This window comes from Pogoniulus pusillus, chromosome 13, assembly GCF_015220805.1.
Source record: "Pogoniulus pusillus isolate bPogPus1 chromosome 13, bPogPus1.pri, whole genome shotgun sequence".
NCBI lineage: Eukaryota > Metazoa > Chordata > Aves > Piciformes > Lybiidae > Pogoniulus > Pogoniulus pusillus.
Window position 1 is genome coordinate 15,335,414 of NC_087276.1, and position 15,511 is coordinate 15,350,924.

At 45.9% G+C, this 15,511-nt stretch overlaps 1 protein-coding gene across 1 annotated transcript in view; it reads left to right on the forward strand.

Moving 5' to 3' along the window:
• Positions 1-15,511, forward strand: part of GSG1L (GSG1 like) — a 61,147-nt gene that overhangs the window by 17,996 nt on the left and 27,640 nt on the right. Inside the window, exon 2 of the mRNA XM_064153084.1 lies at positions 302-349. Coding sequence (XP_064009154.1) covers positions 302-349 — 48 coding nt within the window. The remainder of the gene's footprint in view (positions 1-301; positions 350-15,511) is intronic.

A 15,511-nucleotide genomic window follows, 5' to 3' on the forward strand; every position in this document is an offset into this window, starting at 1 on the left:
TTGGGAAAGAGAATCACCCCTCCCTGCAAGGACCTAAGCATCAAGAGGAAAATTGTTCTTCACTGGCTGTGTTGCATACTCCCAGTGAGGGGACTGAACCCCCCAAGGGAGAGTCCAGCACTGTGACCCTGATGGTTTTGGTCCAGGATGGAGGCACCAGTAAATGGCTGCTCTTGGGGGAAGAAACACAGTGGTCCCATAGGGACTGAAGTAGAAGTGGTTGCAGAAACTAAGTCAGAAAGAGGAGGCAGAGCAAACCCAGTCCCCTTCTGTCTCCTAAAATAACCCTTTTCTTTTAAAGGTGAAAAATGTCGAAGTTTTATTGACCTTGCCCCGGCTTCTGAAAAAGGTAAGAAAATACAGTCAAGACTTTTTCCCATGTTACAAACTTCATCAGTGTTGTTCCTTGTCACTTGAGCTCCAGGGGTTGCGTTTCTTTCAAAGCACACAAGGACCTACATGTCACCCAGATTACACACAACCAGGTGAAACCAGTGCCAAGGGATTAAGGCAGCTGTTGACTCAGTTTACGAAGACCTGTCCTTTCTCTGATGCATTTTCTCTTCACTCAGCTGATTTCTTTCAAGAAAATCAAGGTTTGTATTGTAACACAGACATTTCCCTTCCTCCTCTAGTGAACAAGGACATGCTACATGGTTTCCTCAGGCCACAAAGACATTTATGGTCAGAAAATTGCAGTCAGAGGAACAAATGTCTCCTTGTGAGGAAATCATCTAAATGCTTGTATATCTGATTTACTCTCCCCCAAAATAAATGATTTACATATTTGAGCATGCAGAAGTGGGTTGCAAAGGTTTGCTTTACCCTGCTGTTGCAGTCATATGTTTTCAATAGCAGTCCAAACTGTATTTCAAATTGGTATTTATCAGGATAAAAAGTAAAAAAAAAAATAAAAAATATTAGGGTTCAACTAACATAATGGGCAGCTGAGCCCATCCTGCTCCCTGCCTAAAATTGAGCCCTTGCCACAGCTAAAGAGGTGTCCAGGCCTCAGCACCCTTCACACTGACAAGTGGCCTTTTGGAGCATCCAAAGCACAGATGAAAATTCACATCTGTACAAAGAAGTGATAGCTTTTGTTAGATCACTTGAGACAATCACAGAACCTCTTAGGCATACAAGACCTTCATCAGGTCTGACGGAGGCAGTAAGTGGTGTGAGGAACAAATTGTTCTTTGTCTGAGTCGCTGATCAGCTAGACAAATTGGAAGAGAAGGGCAGTTACCACCAATAAAGCAGAGGGGCATTGCACTGATACAGTGACACAGACAGTCCCTGGGAGTTCATTGTAAATAAACCTAAACAAATGATGCAGGTAAGGGAAGAACAGTCCTGGGGTTGCTGCCATAATTGGCTCCGAGCTGAAGCTTACACACACAAATGGGACCTTGGGGCATAACAGTGCTTAGGAAACCACCAGCTCAATACTCAGCAGCGGTCACAAAACAAACTATGTGTTAGAAAGCATTAGTAAAGGACTTGACAACAGAGCAGAAAGCAGCCTCTCACCTAAGGACTGCAGGCATCTGAAAGCTTCACCTTCAGATAAAATATAGTGTGTCCTTTTGTCCTTGTTAGCCCAACTCACAGAAAACAGCAGGGATAATCAGAGTTCTGGAAGGTTCACAACAAGGGTGAAACAGAATCACAGAATGATAGGGGTTGGAAGGGACCTCTGGAGATCATCTAACCCACCGACCCCCTTCCACCTAGAAGGTTGGCTTTGAGTCACTCCAGAGATGAAGACTCCATCACCTCTCTGGCCAGCCTGCTCCAGGGCTCCACCATCCTCAGCACAAAGGAAGTTCCTCCACATGTTAGATTGGAATTTCTTGCATTCAAGCTGTGCCCATTACCCTTGTCCTGCTGCTGGTTGCCACTTTAAAAAAGACTGGTCACACCTTTCTGACACCCACTCTTTAAGTATTTATAAGCATTGATAAGATGCCCTCTCAGTTTTCTTTTCTTTAGGCCAAACAGCCTTGAGTTCCTCAGCCTTTCTTAATAAGAGATGTTCTAGTCCCCTAATCATCTTTGTAGCCCTTTGCTGTATTCTCTCAAGCAGCTCCCTGCTCTTCCTGAACTGGGGACTCCAGAATTGGACACATACTCATCAGGCCTCATCAGGGCAGGGAAGAGGGGAAGGAAAACCTTTTTTTAACCTGCTGGCCATACTCTTCATGATGCACCCCAGGTGCCACAAGGGCACATTGCTGGCTCATGATCTTCCTGTTGTCCATCAGCACCCCCAAGTCTTTTCATGCAGAGCTGCTTCCCAGCAGGTCACTCTTCACCTGCAGTGCTGCAGGAGGTTATTCCTTCCCAGGTACAGGACCCTACACTTGTCCTTGTGGAATTTCATAAGGTTGCTAAGACTCTTCAGCCCAAAGGAGAGCCAAGTGAGAGGAGCTATGATGGACATTGCTGGAAAAGGAACTGAGAAGGCCAGCTGGGGAACAGTTCACTGCCTTCACCAGCAGCAGGACTAGTGGGCAGTGTGCGATGCCTTCAGGAGACAGACTCCATCCAAGCACCATGTGTCTGTTCCAAAGGCAGCAGGAGGCTTCTGTGCTTCAGCCTTTTTCTGGGGCAGTTCATTATGGTGCATAACGCTTGGCTGCATCACCCACACACATTCCAAGCCAGCATTTATTGCTTCGCTTTAAGTATTTCTTTCGGTTGCGTGAAATGCTGTTAGCAATTTATTTTCTAGCAAGATTTTGAGTTGCTGCACAGTATCAGGGTATATTTCCAGACTACTCTGGTTTTTTTCTTTTTGAGGAAGGGAGGTTCTTTTGGTGTAGTGGTGAAAAGAAATGTATGCCTATTTCTGAAGACTTTCCATGGAGTGTAAGGCATATTGGCAGAGAGAGGGGAATGCTCTGTCAGAGATGCAAAGTGCTGACCGTTTGACTCAGCAACAAAAGCAGGACACGTTCCACAGCTGTGGATCAAGTTGGACACTGCAACGTAGTTAATTGGAACTTTTCACCATCACTCTGGTACTGTCCAGAGACACTTCCACCACATTTAAAGAGAAAGTTGTGTGTGAGCGATGCTCGGCTTACTTTCTCTGCAGAATTCTTTACCTTCTTGACTTAATCTGCTCTTTTCCATTAAGAAAATAAGAAAATCTTTCTTACTCCACGTTCTTCATCCCCTCACTCCTCACTGGCTTCCACGTTCAGAAGCTTGCCAACTGTTCTGTTACATCCAGTGCTGGGACAGATTCTTGATTCTTCTTCCATGCAAATAAGATATGAAAAGATCCTGTGAATATCAAAATCTGAATTCAGTTCTACGAACATTGTGAGTTTCACAGTCCATTGTGTAACTGGGAAAATTTGGACTAAATTTATCTTCACAATAAGCTTCAGCTTATTCAGTTTCTGTACATATTCTTAGCATCACTTACCACTATGAAGTGGGTTTTCAAAGTTTCAGTTGTCTGAAATATCTCAAGGAGTACACGCCCCATCACTGCAGCCTTGCACTCAGGTTTTCCAAAGTTTTCTTCTCAGCTCGTTTTCCCTGATCCAAAGAAGTTCTCCATCCAACCAGCTTTGAAGCTTAATAAAGGCTGTTGAAGGCAGCACTCTGAGCACATCCCCTTCCACTTTTACGACATGCTAAACAGACGACTGAAAACACACTTAGTCTAGTTGCACAGCCAATCTCCTCTGGAGTCTGTCACCCACTAACAGTAAGACACCATAAAACCTCTCCAGAACATACAAGACCTTCTTAGCACAGAAAAACTAATCACTGAAAGTCATAGTAAGAGGAAACCATCTCTAGTGAGGTCCAGCTGCATCCTTACCTCAAATCCTGCATTCAGAACTGAAAATGTTTCTTATTCTTGCTGTAAAAAATCCCTAGCTGCTGCCTGAGCTCCCTGGCTTGAACTCATCTGTGCTGATCTCCAGGGTAGCTGGATGCTGTACCTCTGATCAGTTATTATCCCCTTTGCATATACTGCACCAGTGACATCTACTAAAAGAAGGCAGCAAATTTGGGGGCAAACAGACCCACAGTATGGTATAAATAAGCATTTCCAACCTACACTAGGAGAGCTCTTTCCTGCAGTTAAGGCAGCTGCCAACAATCTGTCAGAACCCTGTAAGCCTCGCATTGAATTTATTAGCTATAGCTGCCGGTTACTGCCAAATCTGCTTAACAAAATCAGCTTGGTGATGGTAGATAATAAATAGCTAGAAAAAATATTTTCTGTCCACAAATAGTTTTGATTACAGTTTCCATTTGCTGTCAGTAGTGAGTGATAGGGCAGTAGCTGGTTCCACTGGCCAGGACTTCTGAAGGGCTCTCACAGAGCAGATGTCACTGGGTCCCACAAAGAGTGCTAGTTGCTCATTTCCGTTACAGATGTGAATAGGAAGATAGCAAGGACTTCCAAAAGGAGCTGGAAGGAAACTGCCACAGTAGGCTGGATCTGCCCTTTCAGTTCTGAATTGCTCCTGGGTTCTTCACAAAACTCGGTGAAAGTGTTGTTCCTGCTGAGTATTCTGATGTCTAAAGAATAGGATAACCTGCGTGGTGAGGGACACTTCTGAATGACATTGACAAACACACTCAGTTTTCATTCTTGGCCTGGTTTTGAATGCAGCTTGCAGACTTTCTTCTCCCTCTAGGCTCTTACAACAGCCTTGCTAAAACATCTTTCTGTTAAGCTGCTGCCTAACCAGAACATTCAGGCTGGGACACATTTCATTACTCCTTTCCCATCACGGGTTTTGGGTGCACCTTTTAGATCCTCTTTCCTATCACTTCAAATCTGTGCCCAAGAGGATGTCCAAGAGGCCATGTGGGATACATTTCAAGGGAAGAAATCAAGGCCATATGCTGTGTCTAGAAACTGTGGCACTACAATAGAAGCCAAAAAGTAGCAATATGTCCCACCAAATGACATGATAAATGACTTTGCTGACTAGCAGAACACCACAGCTCTATACATGTACAGGGCCATGCCTCCTCCCACCTGCAGCTGTGTGGGCATTTGACCCAGATCCTTCTATAAGTGCATAAAGATCAGCTGTCAATCACAGCAACAAGCTAAATACTGGAGGATGAGAAGTCATGACCAGCCAAACTGGCTGGCATCTGTGCAGTGGGACTCAGCTGGAAGCAGTATTGCTGCTGGAAGGATTTTGCTAGTGAAGAGAGAGGGTCTGCAGGAGATGTGGTGCCTCCGAGACTTTTTCACCTGGGCTGTGACTCAAGTGCTTTGCAAGCAGCAGGAGTGCCTGCAGCAAGTACTGAAGCAAGGTGCTCTGGTCTGAGGAGTCCTCTTGGGGAGCTGCTTTTTAGAGATGGCAACACTGACATAGGGCAGGATTCCCAGGACAGACTTCTTACAGGTGTGACACAATCTAATCTAAGATACTGCTCTGCAGGCCCTTACTTGCTTCAGCTGTGATATCGACAGAGTAACACCCACGATGAAGGGCAAAGCAGCAGGACAGCAGCTACCTGTGGCAGTGCTGGTTACTAACCTGCAGGGAGATTTGCATACAGAAAATAAACAAGGACACCGTGGAGCTTGAGGCAAGGTAAAACCTTGCAGAGAAAAATGCTCCTTGCTAGCAAGCATTTAACAGTCCAAAACGTTACAGGGGACTTTTTAAATGAGAGACTGTACTGGCAGGGTAGGAGATGCCTTCTGCATGTCCTCTGCCCAGCTCATGATGACGCATCCTGTGGAGACAAAGCAATAAAAATTCTCTATTGCCTAAAAAGTGGCTGGCAAAGCTAAGCCAGCACATGGCAAACAGCAAATAAACAAATAAAGCCTCACCTAAACACAGCATGGAAGAAGAGAAAGCTGAGCCAAACCTTTAGAGACTTCTAAGCCAGCAGTACAATAGCAATTAATGAAAAGAGATACTAGATACCTGATTTTAATGGGTACTGACATAATAGGTGTACCAGAAACTTGATGGGAGAAAGATAATTAGTGGGACAATAACGTCTTGGTAGTGATTGCACTGAAAGACAAAGCAGCTGTCATGTACTAAAGCTGAATCAGAATAACAAGGTAATGTCACTAATGAGCAACACAATCTCTGTGTATGGATTCTGTGCTCAGATAAAATGACAGGATTCTATTAGTGATCGCCCCCTGGGATGACTTACAATAGCAGGGTTAAACCGCTATCAGAGAAGGTGTAAGGACTGAAAACAAAACAGTAGCAGAGTAGGACTTCAAATCCCTTTACACAAACAGAAAATGCCACATTCAGTACAAAGCACAGAGTGAAATTTGGCCAAACTTTATGAGAATGAAGGAATTGGTTGGAAAACTGACTATTGATTTACTCCTGTGTAGCACAGGGAGCTTGGATCCAAGTGCTACTAGGAGAAACTTTGAATCTGTGACTAAAAGAGAGAGCTTCAGCAGCATTGTAGAGGCAATAAAAGTCTAGAAAAAAACAAAACAAGCCGTGAAGAAGGTAACTCAAAAACATGAACTGATGAAAAGAAATTAAGAGGTTCAGCTAAAATAACAAATGGAGCTTGAAAGCTTTAAAGACAGTGGGAGAACTCCAGGCATCTAAACTATCCACAAATCTTTCACAGTCACTCAGTGACTGAGAGAAAACAGCAGCTAATATTCAGTGTTGATAAATGCCAAGTGGTGAACAAGAAGAGTAATCCTACCTTTACACATCTAGTGATGGGTTCTGAATTAGCTTTTACCCCTCAGGATAGAGTTCTTGGGGCGATGACAGACACTTCTATGAAAACATTAATTCACTGCTCTGTAGAGATTAAGAAAAGATGAAAAGAAATATTAGGATCATTGTAGGAAACAAAGAACAAAACAAAAAAGTCACCATGCCACCACATGTATTCATGATGCACCCACCCACAGCACTCTGAGCACCTCTCATCCCTCCCCTGCCAGCCCCAGCAAAGGAAAAAAAAAAGGGTTATGATGAAATTTAAAGAGGTAGAGCGAAGAGTTTGACAGCTGTGGCCAAAGATAGGGAACACGTTTTCATGTGAAAGAATGACACACAACAAATTTCAGGCTGGAGAAGAGGCAAATGAAACTTGTTTTAGCCAAGTCTAAATACGAACCATGTTTTTTTCTCATGTCCTGGGTCTCCCACGAGAATTGTGCACTGTCCAAAACAGTCTCCACTGACTGTTTCTGCCTTCCTCATTCTTGATGTATCTCCAAGAGGGTACACACATACCCCCAGAGACAAATACTTGTGCAGTCATGTGAGGAGAGTTATGATTAACTATGCAGGAGGAAAAAAAAAGTGTTACTAACATGTTGTCTGTGTTTTCTTATTCATCTGTTGTGAATCACCAAAGGTATTTTTAAAGCTAATACAATGATGAAACTGTGTCTTAATAGCACAATCCAAACTCAACCCCTGAAAGGAAGCAATCCTCTTGCTTTTCATGCTGCTGATGCCAGAGCCCTGGAGGACACCAGTTTTCTGCTGCGGGCAGTGCCAGACACAAGGTCTGAACAGCCCAGTGCTGCACTTCAGGCCTTCAAAGAGAAATATTGAACCCAGTTACATTTATTAAGGCATATGGGATGGTCCTTGTCCCAGTCTGGGGCCACGAGCACACCTGGGACTGGAGGACAGAGCAGACTGCTGGCCCCTGCCAGGAGTAAGAATGAGGATATTGCACTCTGGTTAGGAGCTGAAAGAAAAAGGCTATTTACAAGAGCATATATACAAAAGGCAATCAGGTGGAACATGTATGAGACCCACTAGGCCCAAAGTGGCCTTTCCACCCTCAGGTGGCCTAAGGGTAGAGCAAAGCCACCCCCATCCCCGGCTGGGGCCTACAGGCCTCAGGGGGCCGCAGTGCCGCAGCTCAGCTCCCTGCCCGCCATCTGCCCACTAACCGTGAGATCAGAGCACACACTGCTCTTGGAGAGGAGAGGTGGGTGCAGGAGAGGCAGGGAAGAGAAGGAGGAGAGATCAGTCAGGCACTGTCTTTTGAGCTGTGATAGCGGAAGACAACAGAATATCAACATTACAATACCCTGGGATGAGCAGGTCCATCCCTTTGGATGGGCCTCGGTCCCCAGGGTTTTGCTAAGGGGGACCTGGGACCCCTCCAAGTCCCACAGTCCTGATTTAGAGTGGTTTCCATAGGCTTTTCTCTTAGCTTGCCCCACTCACTCTATTACTTCTACACCAAAAGACCCAGAGAGTAGAGGCGCAAAGACATGCCCAAGTGTGCTTAGCACCACACGTGGGGTTAAAACCAAGCCAAGCTCAGTGCCAGTATCACCAAAACACAAAGGAAACACAGCACCACCTACAAGAGAACCGTTCTCTGATTCGCAGCTCCAGCTCACCTTTACAAGTAAGGAAGTTAACAAAGAACTAAAGCTAAACAAACCCAAACCACCTCCTCTGACTTCAGCAGGTTCAGGTACCCATTACGTGGTCTCTTATGGTCTGTCAGCTGCAGCCTCCCATCTCTTTATCTGTCCCGACTGCCCTGTTTTACACTAACAGGCAAGGTTAGGTGTCTCTGATGGCTTTTAGGATCATGAAGCTCACTTTGTTTCGGAAGAACATCTCTCCTAGCTCTGTGGTCTGCCTCTCTCCCAGTTTTTCACACTGCAGCACAAGAGGAGCAGGCAGATGGTCTGATATTCCAAGGCTGTGTAACCAACAGACGGGCTGACTGCTCAGAGCAGAGTCCCTACGCCAGCCACAACAGCATGCTCACTCTTTATTCCTTTCACCATTTTTTACTGATCACTCCAATATTTCTAGCTGGCAATCCCCAGTATTGGAGCAGCAGAGTCGAATAAGTGACTAAAACTACAACACATCTAGAGGAAAAAGCTTGAGAATTCCATGGCCCTTGCAAGCTCACATCAACGCTTTTCCCAGACAAGGCACACATCCTTATTCGATGCATACCCATTCATATATTTTCTCCTTACTTCACTCTTGCACTGGATGTGAGAAGGAGAGATGAAGGTGAGATCCAGGTGTCAGTTCCAGCATAGTGGGTAAATCTGGAAAAGCAGAGTGGTGACAGCCAGAGTCAAGAAATACAGGGACAACAAATAGACAGCAGGAGGAACAAGAAGGCAGGACCAAAGCTGTAGAGGAAATGGTATTCTACAGGTAAACAGCAAGAAAGCCAAAGCCCCGTTAGGCGTCTGGAGCATTCACTATAAAAATCAGCACCAGCTCTGTGTTTCGCAGCTGCCAGTGTGCTCACGGCATCAGCTCTGGGTGTTTAAGCAAGAACTCCATTTTCCCTGATGTGACAGAGCACTGTGTGGGTGCCAATGGGGATCCCAATGAGGAATGAGAAAGTGCAAGGGGACTGTGGGGTTGCTTTCCACAGCAACCTGTGCTTCTTTTTGCTTCCTTTCCCTGGCAGGGTGACAACAAGGACCTGTCCCCTTTTTTCAGTTCCTAGGATGTTCTGGGTCCCTCCCACACTGTTTAGGTCTAACACCATACCTTACAAAGAGGACTTTGTCTTAAGAGTTTCACCATCAGAAAACAAACCAAGGGGAAGGAGACATTCCCATCCAGCACACAGGTGTTCTGCCTCCATCTCAAGACCAAGTCTTGTGTTCGCAAAGGAGAACACACAGACCTGAGGCTACCAAAGGCAGGTGAGCATAACTTTTTGTTGCTGGTAACATAAACAAGGCCAACAACTCTGCATCTCCCTGAGTGCTGCAGCATGCAGCTAGAAGAGCAAAATGTTTTTGCACAGAGAAGGAACACCACCTGTACTATGGTCATTACATGTAAATTCACACCACCCAAACGCAAGTTCTGCCCTCTTCCATGGCTCTTTTTTCTCCTACTTTGGGTGACATCTATCTAGATGGCCAGTCACAGCCTCTCATGGTTTCCTTCTACTGTTCAACACTTGAGAGATCTTGAGGACAACAGGGAAATACATACTGACAGTAGCACTTTCTTCCTCAAATACCATCAGTGCCTGGGACTAGCAGCAGTGCCAATGAGATGGTAAGAAGGATGCACACTCTCCAGGATAGTGCTACTTGGACACTGATGTCTCTTCAGCTGCTTGTCAATGCAGCACCTGGCTTGGCCTTCAAGGGCAGTGCTCTGGATTTCACCTCAGCTGGGCACAATCATCTCAACAGATGTTTAGGAGCATAGGTTGCTCATCTCCACTGTTTCTCACAGAGATGGTGTGGGTTTTTCTGTCAGATGACAAACTGTGATACAGAAAAACACCCAAAGCCTCTACTTGTGTCAGAGTTTCTCAAAGAGATCAAGGCTGAACTGACAGAGCAGTGACTTGAGATGATGCCTCACTGTAGCTCAGACAGACCCTGACTTCCAGAGCAGATGTGTAACACTGAGTTGTGAGGAACTTGTCCAGCATAAACCTTTTCAAGATCTCTTTGGCTGCCTGCATAGTTGTCTGCTTTGATTACTTGCTCAGAGACAGCATGGCACTGTGTGATGGTTCAGATGAGGCCACCTTGGTCAGATCGTGAGCTCTTCATCCAAGAGGGCAATTCTGCCATGAGAAGGGCTGGTAAGCAGCAACCACAGCTCATCTCCCGCAGGAAGCAGAGGCAGAGGCAGTGGGTGTTTCTAAGGAGGAGGAAATCCCAATGAGGCATTCTGAATATGTTTACCCCAATTAGAAAGCTAATTTTCTGGCTGAAAGGGCCTCAAATATCACTAGAGATATGGGACTATTGCTTGGTGGTCATTGCTCAGGGAGCACTGGGGGTTGAGCAGGCAGTGCCACAAAGCTTAGCAGGCCATGGTTTAATTTACAGAGGGTTTATGCTGGCATAATTTGCAAGCCAGTAGCCAAAATTCCTGAATAACATTTCCATGCACACGATTCCTGCCCATGCTGTATATAATGTAGTTAACATGACTCAGCAATCTCCTTCAGGAATAGCAGTGTGATTTTCCCAGAAGAGCAAACAGCTCACGTTTGTGGATTAAAAATGCTTTGAACTCTAACAGTTCTTTCTCTGCTGGCCACCTCTTCAGTGTTGCCTTGAGAACACGTACTAATATTGGATCTTTGACAGTCATTTTCACGACCTGGCCAGCCTGCAGAAGGAGCCAGGAGGAGATTTTGATACCCTTATTTCATCTGGAGAGAGAACCTCACGATCTGGCATCAGAAACAGTTGGCACAGTGAGCTGGCACAAAAATCAACGTTCCTCATTTGCTGACAAGTGTGCATAGAGCTCCATGGCTGCATGTGACTGTAGGTGGTAGGAGGTATAGCTATGCATTTAGAGTCTCTAGAACTGGCTCGTCAGCTGCATTCATCTCAAAAGCTCAACACTAATCGAAATGAAGGAACTTTGTGGTTCCAGAAACAGCAGCAATAGCTTCCTTGTCATCCTGCACATAATCCCATCCAGGCTGTGCCCAAGTTCTTGGTATTTCAGGCCAAATGACTAGTGAGTCTGAGAACAGGCAACTAAGAATCATCTTTGCACATTGTAGGAAAAGAGCAGAGAGGAGCATGTCAGTCATCTCTTGGCATTCTTCCGATTTACCCACAGCTCTCTCTCCAGAAGGTGGAGTCTGCAACTGTTGCTGTTTTTTTGTGGCAGAAAATGGCAGTGGATTTGAAGAAAGATTACTTGAAGGTTTGACAGCTGTTTTCACTCAGGATACTGTGAATGGTCCTCGGTCTTTCCAGAGGAAACAGGGCAGATTCACACCAACGGAACACCCTGTGATGACAACAGCAGTTACCCCAGTTACACATCTGCATGTGGCAGGGAGGCTGCAACAGATGATCTCTAAGGTCCCTTCCAATCGAAGCCATTCTATGACTCCACGATTCTGTATGTCTTAACTTAGATGCCAAACAGTCAACAGCAGCTCAAAACTCCTGGAAGTCACTGATCACACTGCTCTGTGGATTCCTTACTCAGGAATTCACTGAAATGTGGTAAAATGCCTCAAGTTCTAGGCAGAATTTGTATTGACTTTTGTCACAATTCCTGTTTTGAAGAAAATTCAGCACTGGCAACTCTTGACACAGTGCTCCTTAGTGAGAAGCAATGTGTTCATTTACAGTGCCCTCCCTGGAGATCAGGGCTGATTTGAACCAAGGTCAGCTTCTGTGACGAACTTTGGAGCCCTGAGACTCACTGCAGGCTGAGGTAGAGCTGCTTTAACTCAATTGTCAGAAAAGCATTCACAGAATCACTGAGGCTGGAAAAGACCTCCAAGATCATCAAGCCCAGCCTATGACCTAGCACCAGGACATCAGCTAAACCATGTCAACAAGTGCCACATCCAATCTTCTCTTAAAGACCTCCAAGAATGGTGACTCTGCCACCTCCCTGGGCAGGCCATTCCAATGCCTAATCTCCCTTTTCCATAAGAAAGTGTTTCCTAATATCCAACCTAAACCTGCCCTGGCACAGCTTCAGACCATATCCTCTTGTTCTGTCACAAGTTGCCTGTGAGCAGAGCCTGACTCCCACCTGACTACAACTTCTCTTCAGGTAGTTGTAGAGAGTTATAAGGTCCCCTTTAAGTCTCCTCTTCTCCAGGCTGAACACTCCCAGCTCCCTCAGCCTCTCCTCATCAGCCTTTCCCTCCAACTCCCTCCCCATTCTCGTCACCCTCCTCTGGCCCCACTCCAGCACCTCAATATCTTTCTTGCAGTGAGGGGCCCACAGCTGCACATAGTGTTCAAGGTGAGGCCTCAACAGTGCCAGTATAGGGCCAGAATTCCACCCCAGTCCTGCTTGTCACATTGTTCCTGTTCCATTCACTCAGACCTCTCTGCAGCAGCCTTCTGACTGCCAGCTGTGCAGAAATGCTCTCAGCATCCATGAATCTCCTTTCACAATGTTGATGCTGCCCTCCACTGCCTGACAGAAATGCAAGGGACTGATCTTGTCAGATGGTTCGTGATGTACTGGAGCTCCCAAATTTGAGTGACCACATGAGTAGCAGGTCTCTTTTTTCAGACACAACAAAGGACACGTTTGCCTCACTCAGCAGGAACAATCCTGATGCAGTGGCTAAGTCCATGAGGGGGTGGCACTGAGGCTTTTCACCATGAGCTCCACAGAGAGGACAATCTCTTGAGACATCGTTGAGGAAATAATAGCTCAGAGACACAAAGAAGCTCAGTAATGTCCCAGGTAGCTCAATAATCTTCCTATAAAATAAGAATCTCTGGACAATGACAGAAGCACATGAAAAAAAGGCTTTCATCAGGACTCTGTTTTCAGTGCAGGTGAAGTTGGGGATCAGAGTGCAACATGTCTTGAGATCAGATGATGTGAAGGTGATATGATCACTTCTGAGTCCCATGCTGTAGGCTGACTGAAATGAAACTTGCCAGTGAGTCCCAGACTTGCCCTCTCATGTTCTAAGTGAGCAGCTCACCCATGCTTTGTACTACCAGTGCTTTTGCTTTGCAAGAAGTTTGTCACGGAGATGATTACCCTGGAAGAGCTTCACAGCCTGTGGTGTACAGTTCCACAACAATCCCACCTGTGACACACAGCATAATATCCTGTGTGGCAAAAGCAGAGATGCACAATGGCCTACAATGCATAAAAGCAACTCTGGTCATTGTCTGAAATGACAATGGAGATGTGACAGACTGGGTGGTGTAGGAGCACCAGTGGCAAACACGGCAGGATAAGGCGTGTTACAAAGGCAGGTGCTAATGGTACCGAGATGAGTCATCGAGATTCTAGCGCCCGTCCATCTGCAGCTCCTTAAGACACCTGTCCGGGACACACAGGACGAGGAGTACACCAGGATGTGTGGCAGAGATGTCAGTCAGCTCCTGGCCTGGACAAAAAGGGAACATGCAAAGCCAGCACATTTTGGCTAACCTAGAAAAAGCCCAGAAAACGCAGGAGGGCTCAGCAGCTGGCATCCACTGTATGATCTCAGGAAATCCTGGACAGATCGACTGAACGCAGGATTCTTGGTGCTTGCTTACTGAATGGGTTCCTTGCACGTATTCCTGAGAATGTGTGCTCAGGAATGTAAGTGAAATGGGATTTGGTTTAGTTTTCCCTGAAAATAAAGGGCTCTCCGTGCCTAGAAGGCCCCAGCTCACTGCCACACTGTCACAGCATGATTTCCTGCCAGCTGAGCAGGGATGACACACTGTCTGACAAATGCTGCACACAGGGAGCAGGAAGCAGGTCACAACCTGAGATATTTCTGACTTAACAAGGAATGTTCTTGGCAGGACAGGCACATCCCAGCTGAGGTCAGTGTGCAAACCCTCAACAACTTCTGTGCCACCTAACAGTGTGGGGAACAGGCAAGGAGACAGTCTAAGGCCAGAACAGGAGAGACAGCTGCTGGTTTATAAGAATGGAGACCTCACAGCCAAGCTGTTCAAGTAGGAGTCTCCCAAGGATTCAAGTGCACACTTTTCTGAGTGAAACACTTCTCAAAAAAGCCAAGTTGTGCCCTGGGGCAGAGGACACAGGTTGGCATCCCCAGAGATGGTCAAAAAACATGTGGTCATGACACTTCAGGACATGGTTTAATGGCCATGGTAGTGTTGGGCTAACAGTTGGACTTGGTCTTAGACATCTCTTCCAACTAAAACATTTCTGTAATTCTCTGATTCTATGTAGGACATAAGACAGCAGAAAACTCATAGAAGGAGAAAAATTCTTCAGAGAGTTTCTTCCCTGTCACCTGAAGTGACTGAGTCCTCCTCAAGAGAAGGAGCTCTCTGCTTTGCAGGAAGGAAGTAGGAAGAGATTGGAAGTGGAAGTAAAGTGATGCCAGGTGACTGCCTCACAAATCTCATGTTGAGAGCAGAGCAGTGGGATGTCACTTCACCATCAGCACAGAACAGAAAGACATTGTCTCCTGAATTAATCACCTGAATCAACCAGTCTGCTCCTGGCAGCTGCAAAATCCAGACACAGGCTGCATTTTCTGGAGGTTATTTCAGATGCAACTCAAAATCAAAGCAGGCCTGACAGGGCATACTCAAAACTAGACAAACACTGCATACGGGACTCACCTTCCACCACATTAAAGACATTTTAAAAAGCACAGAGCAGATATTTGGTATACACCATGAAAGAAGACATGGGAGTTAGACCTGGAGTTCCTTTCAAGTTAGAAACAGGGCCCAAAAAATAATTGTCTACGCCTTCCACAGGAACCTCACACAGTCTTTGTATCCCACTAGAAAAAAAGGTTTCATGAGACAACAGCACTGAAGTCTCATTGATATGTTCATCAGAGCCAAAATTCAACTCTGTTTCTATTCAAGTTACCAGTACCCCAGCTAACTCACGCCAGTTGGTCTCCCAACACAGTATGCTTAACAAGTGTGCAATTAAAAAACTATGGGATGGTTTAGGGTGCAAGTGGCTCTAGAGCCCCTGCTGAAAGCATACCCATTAGATTCAGCTGCTCAGGGCCATGGCTAGTGGAAATCTGAACACGTACAAGGGCAGAGATCCTACAGCCCCACTGTGCCCCTTTCAGT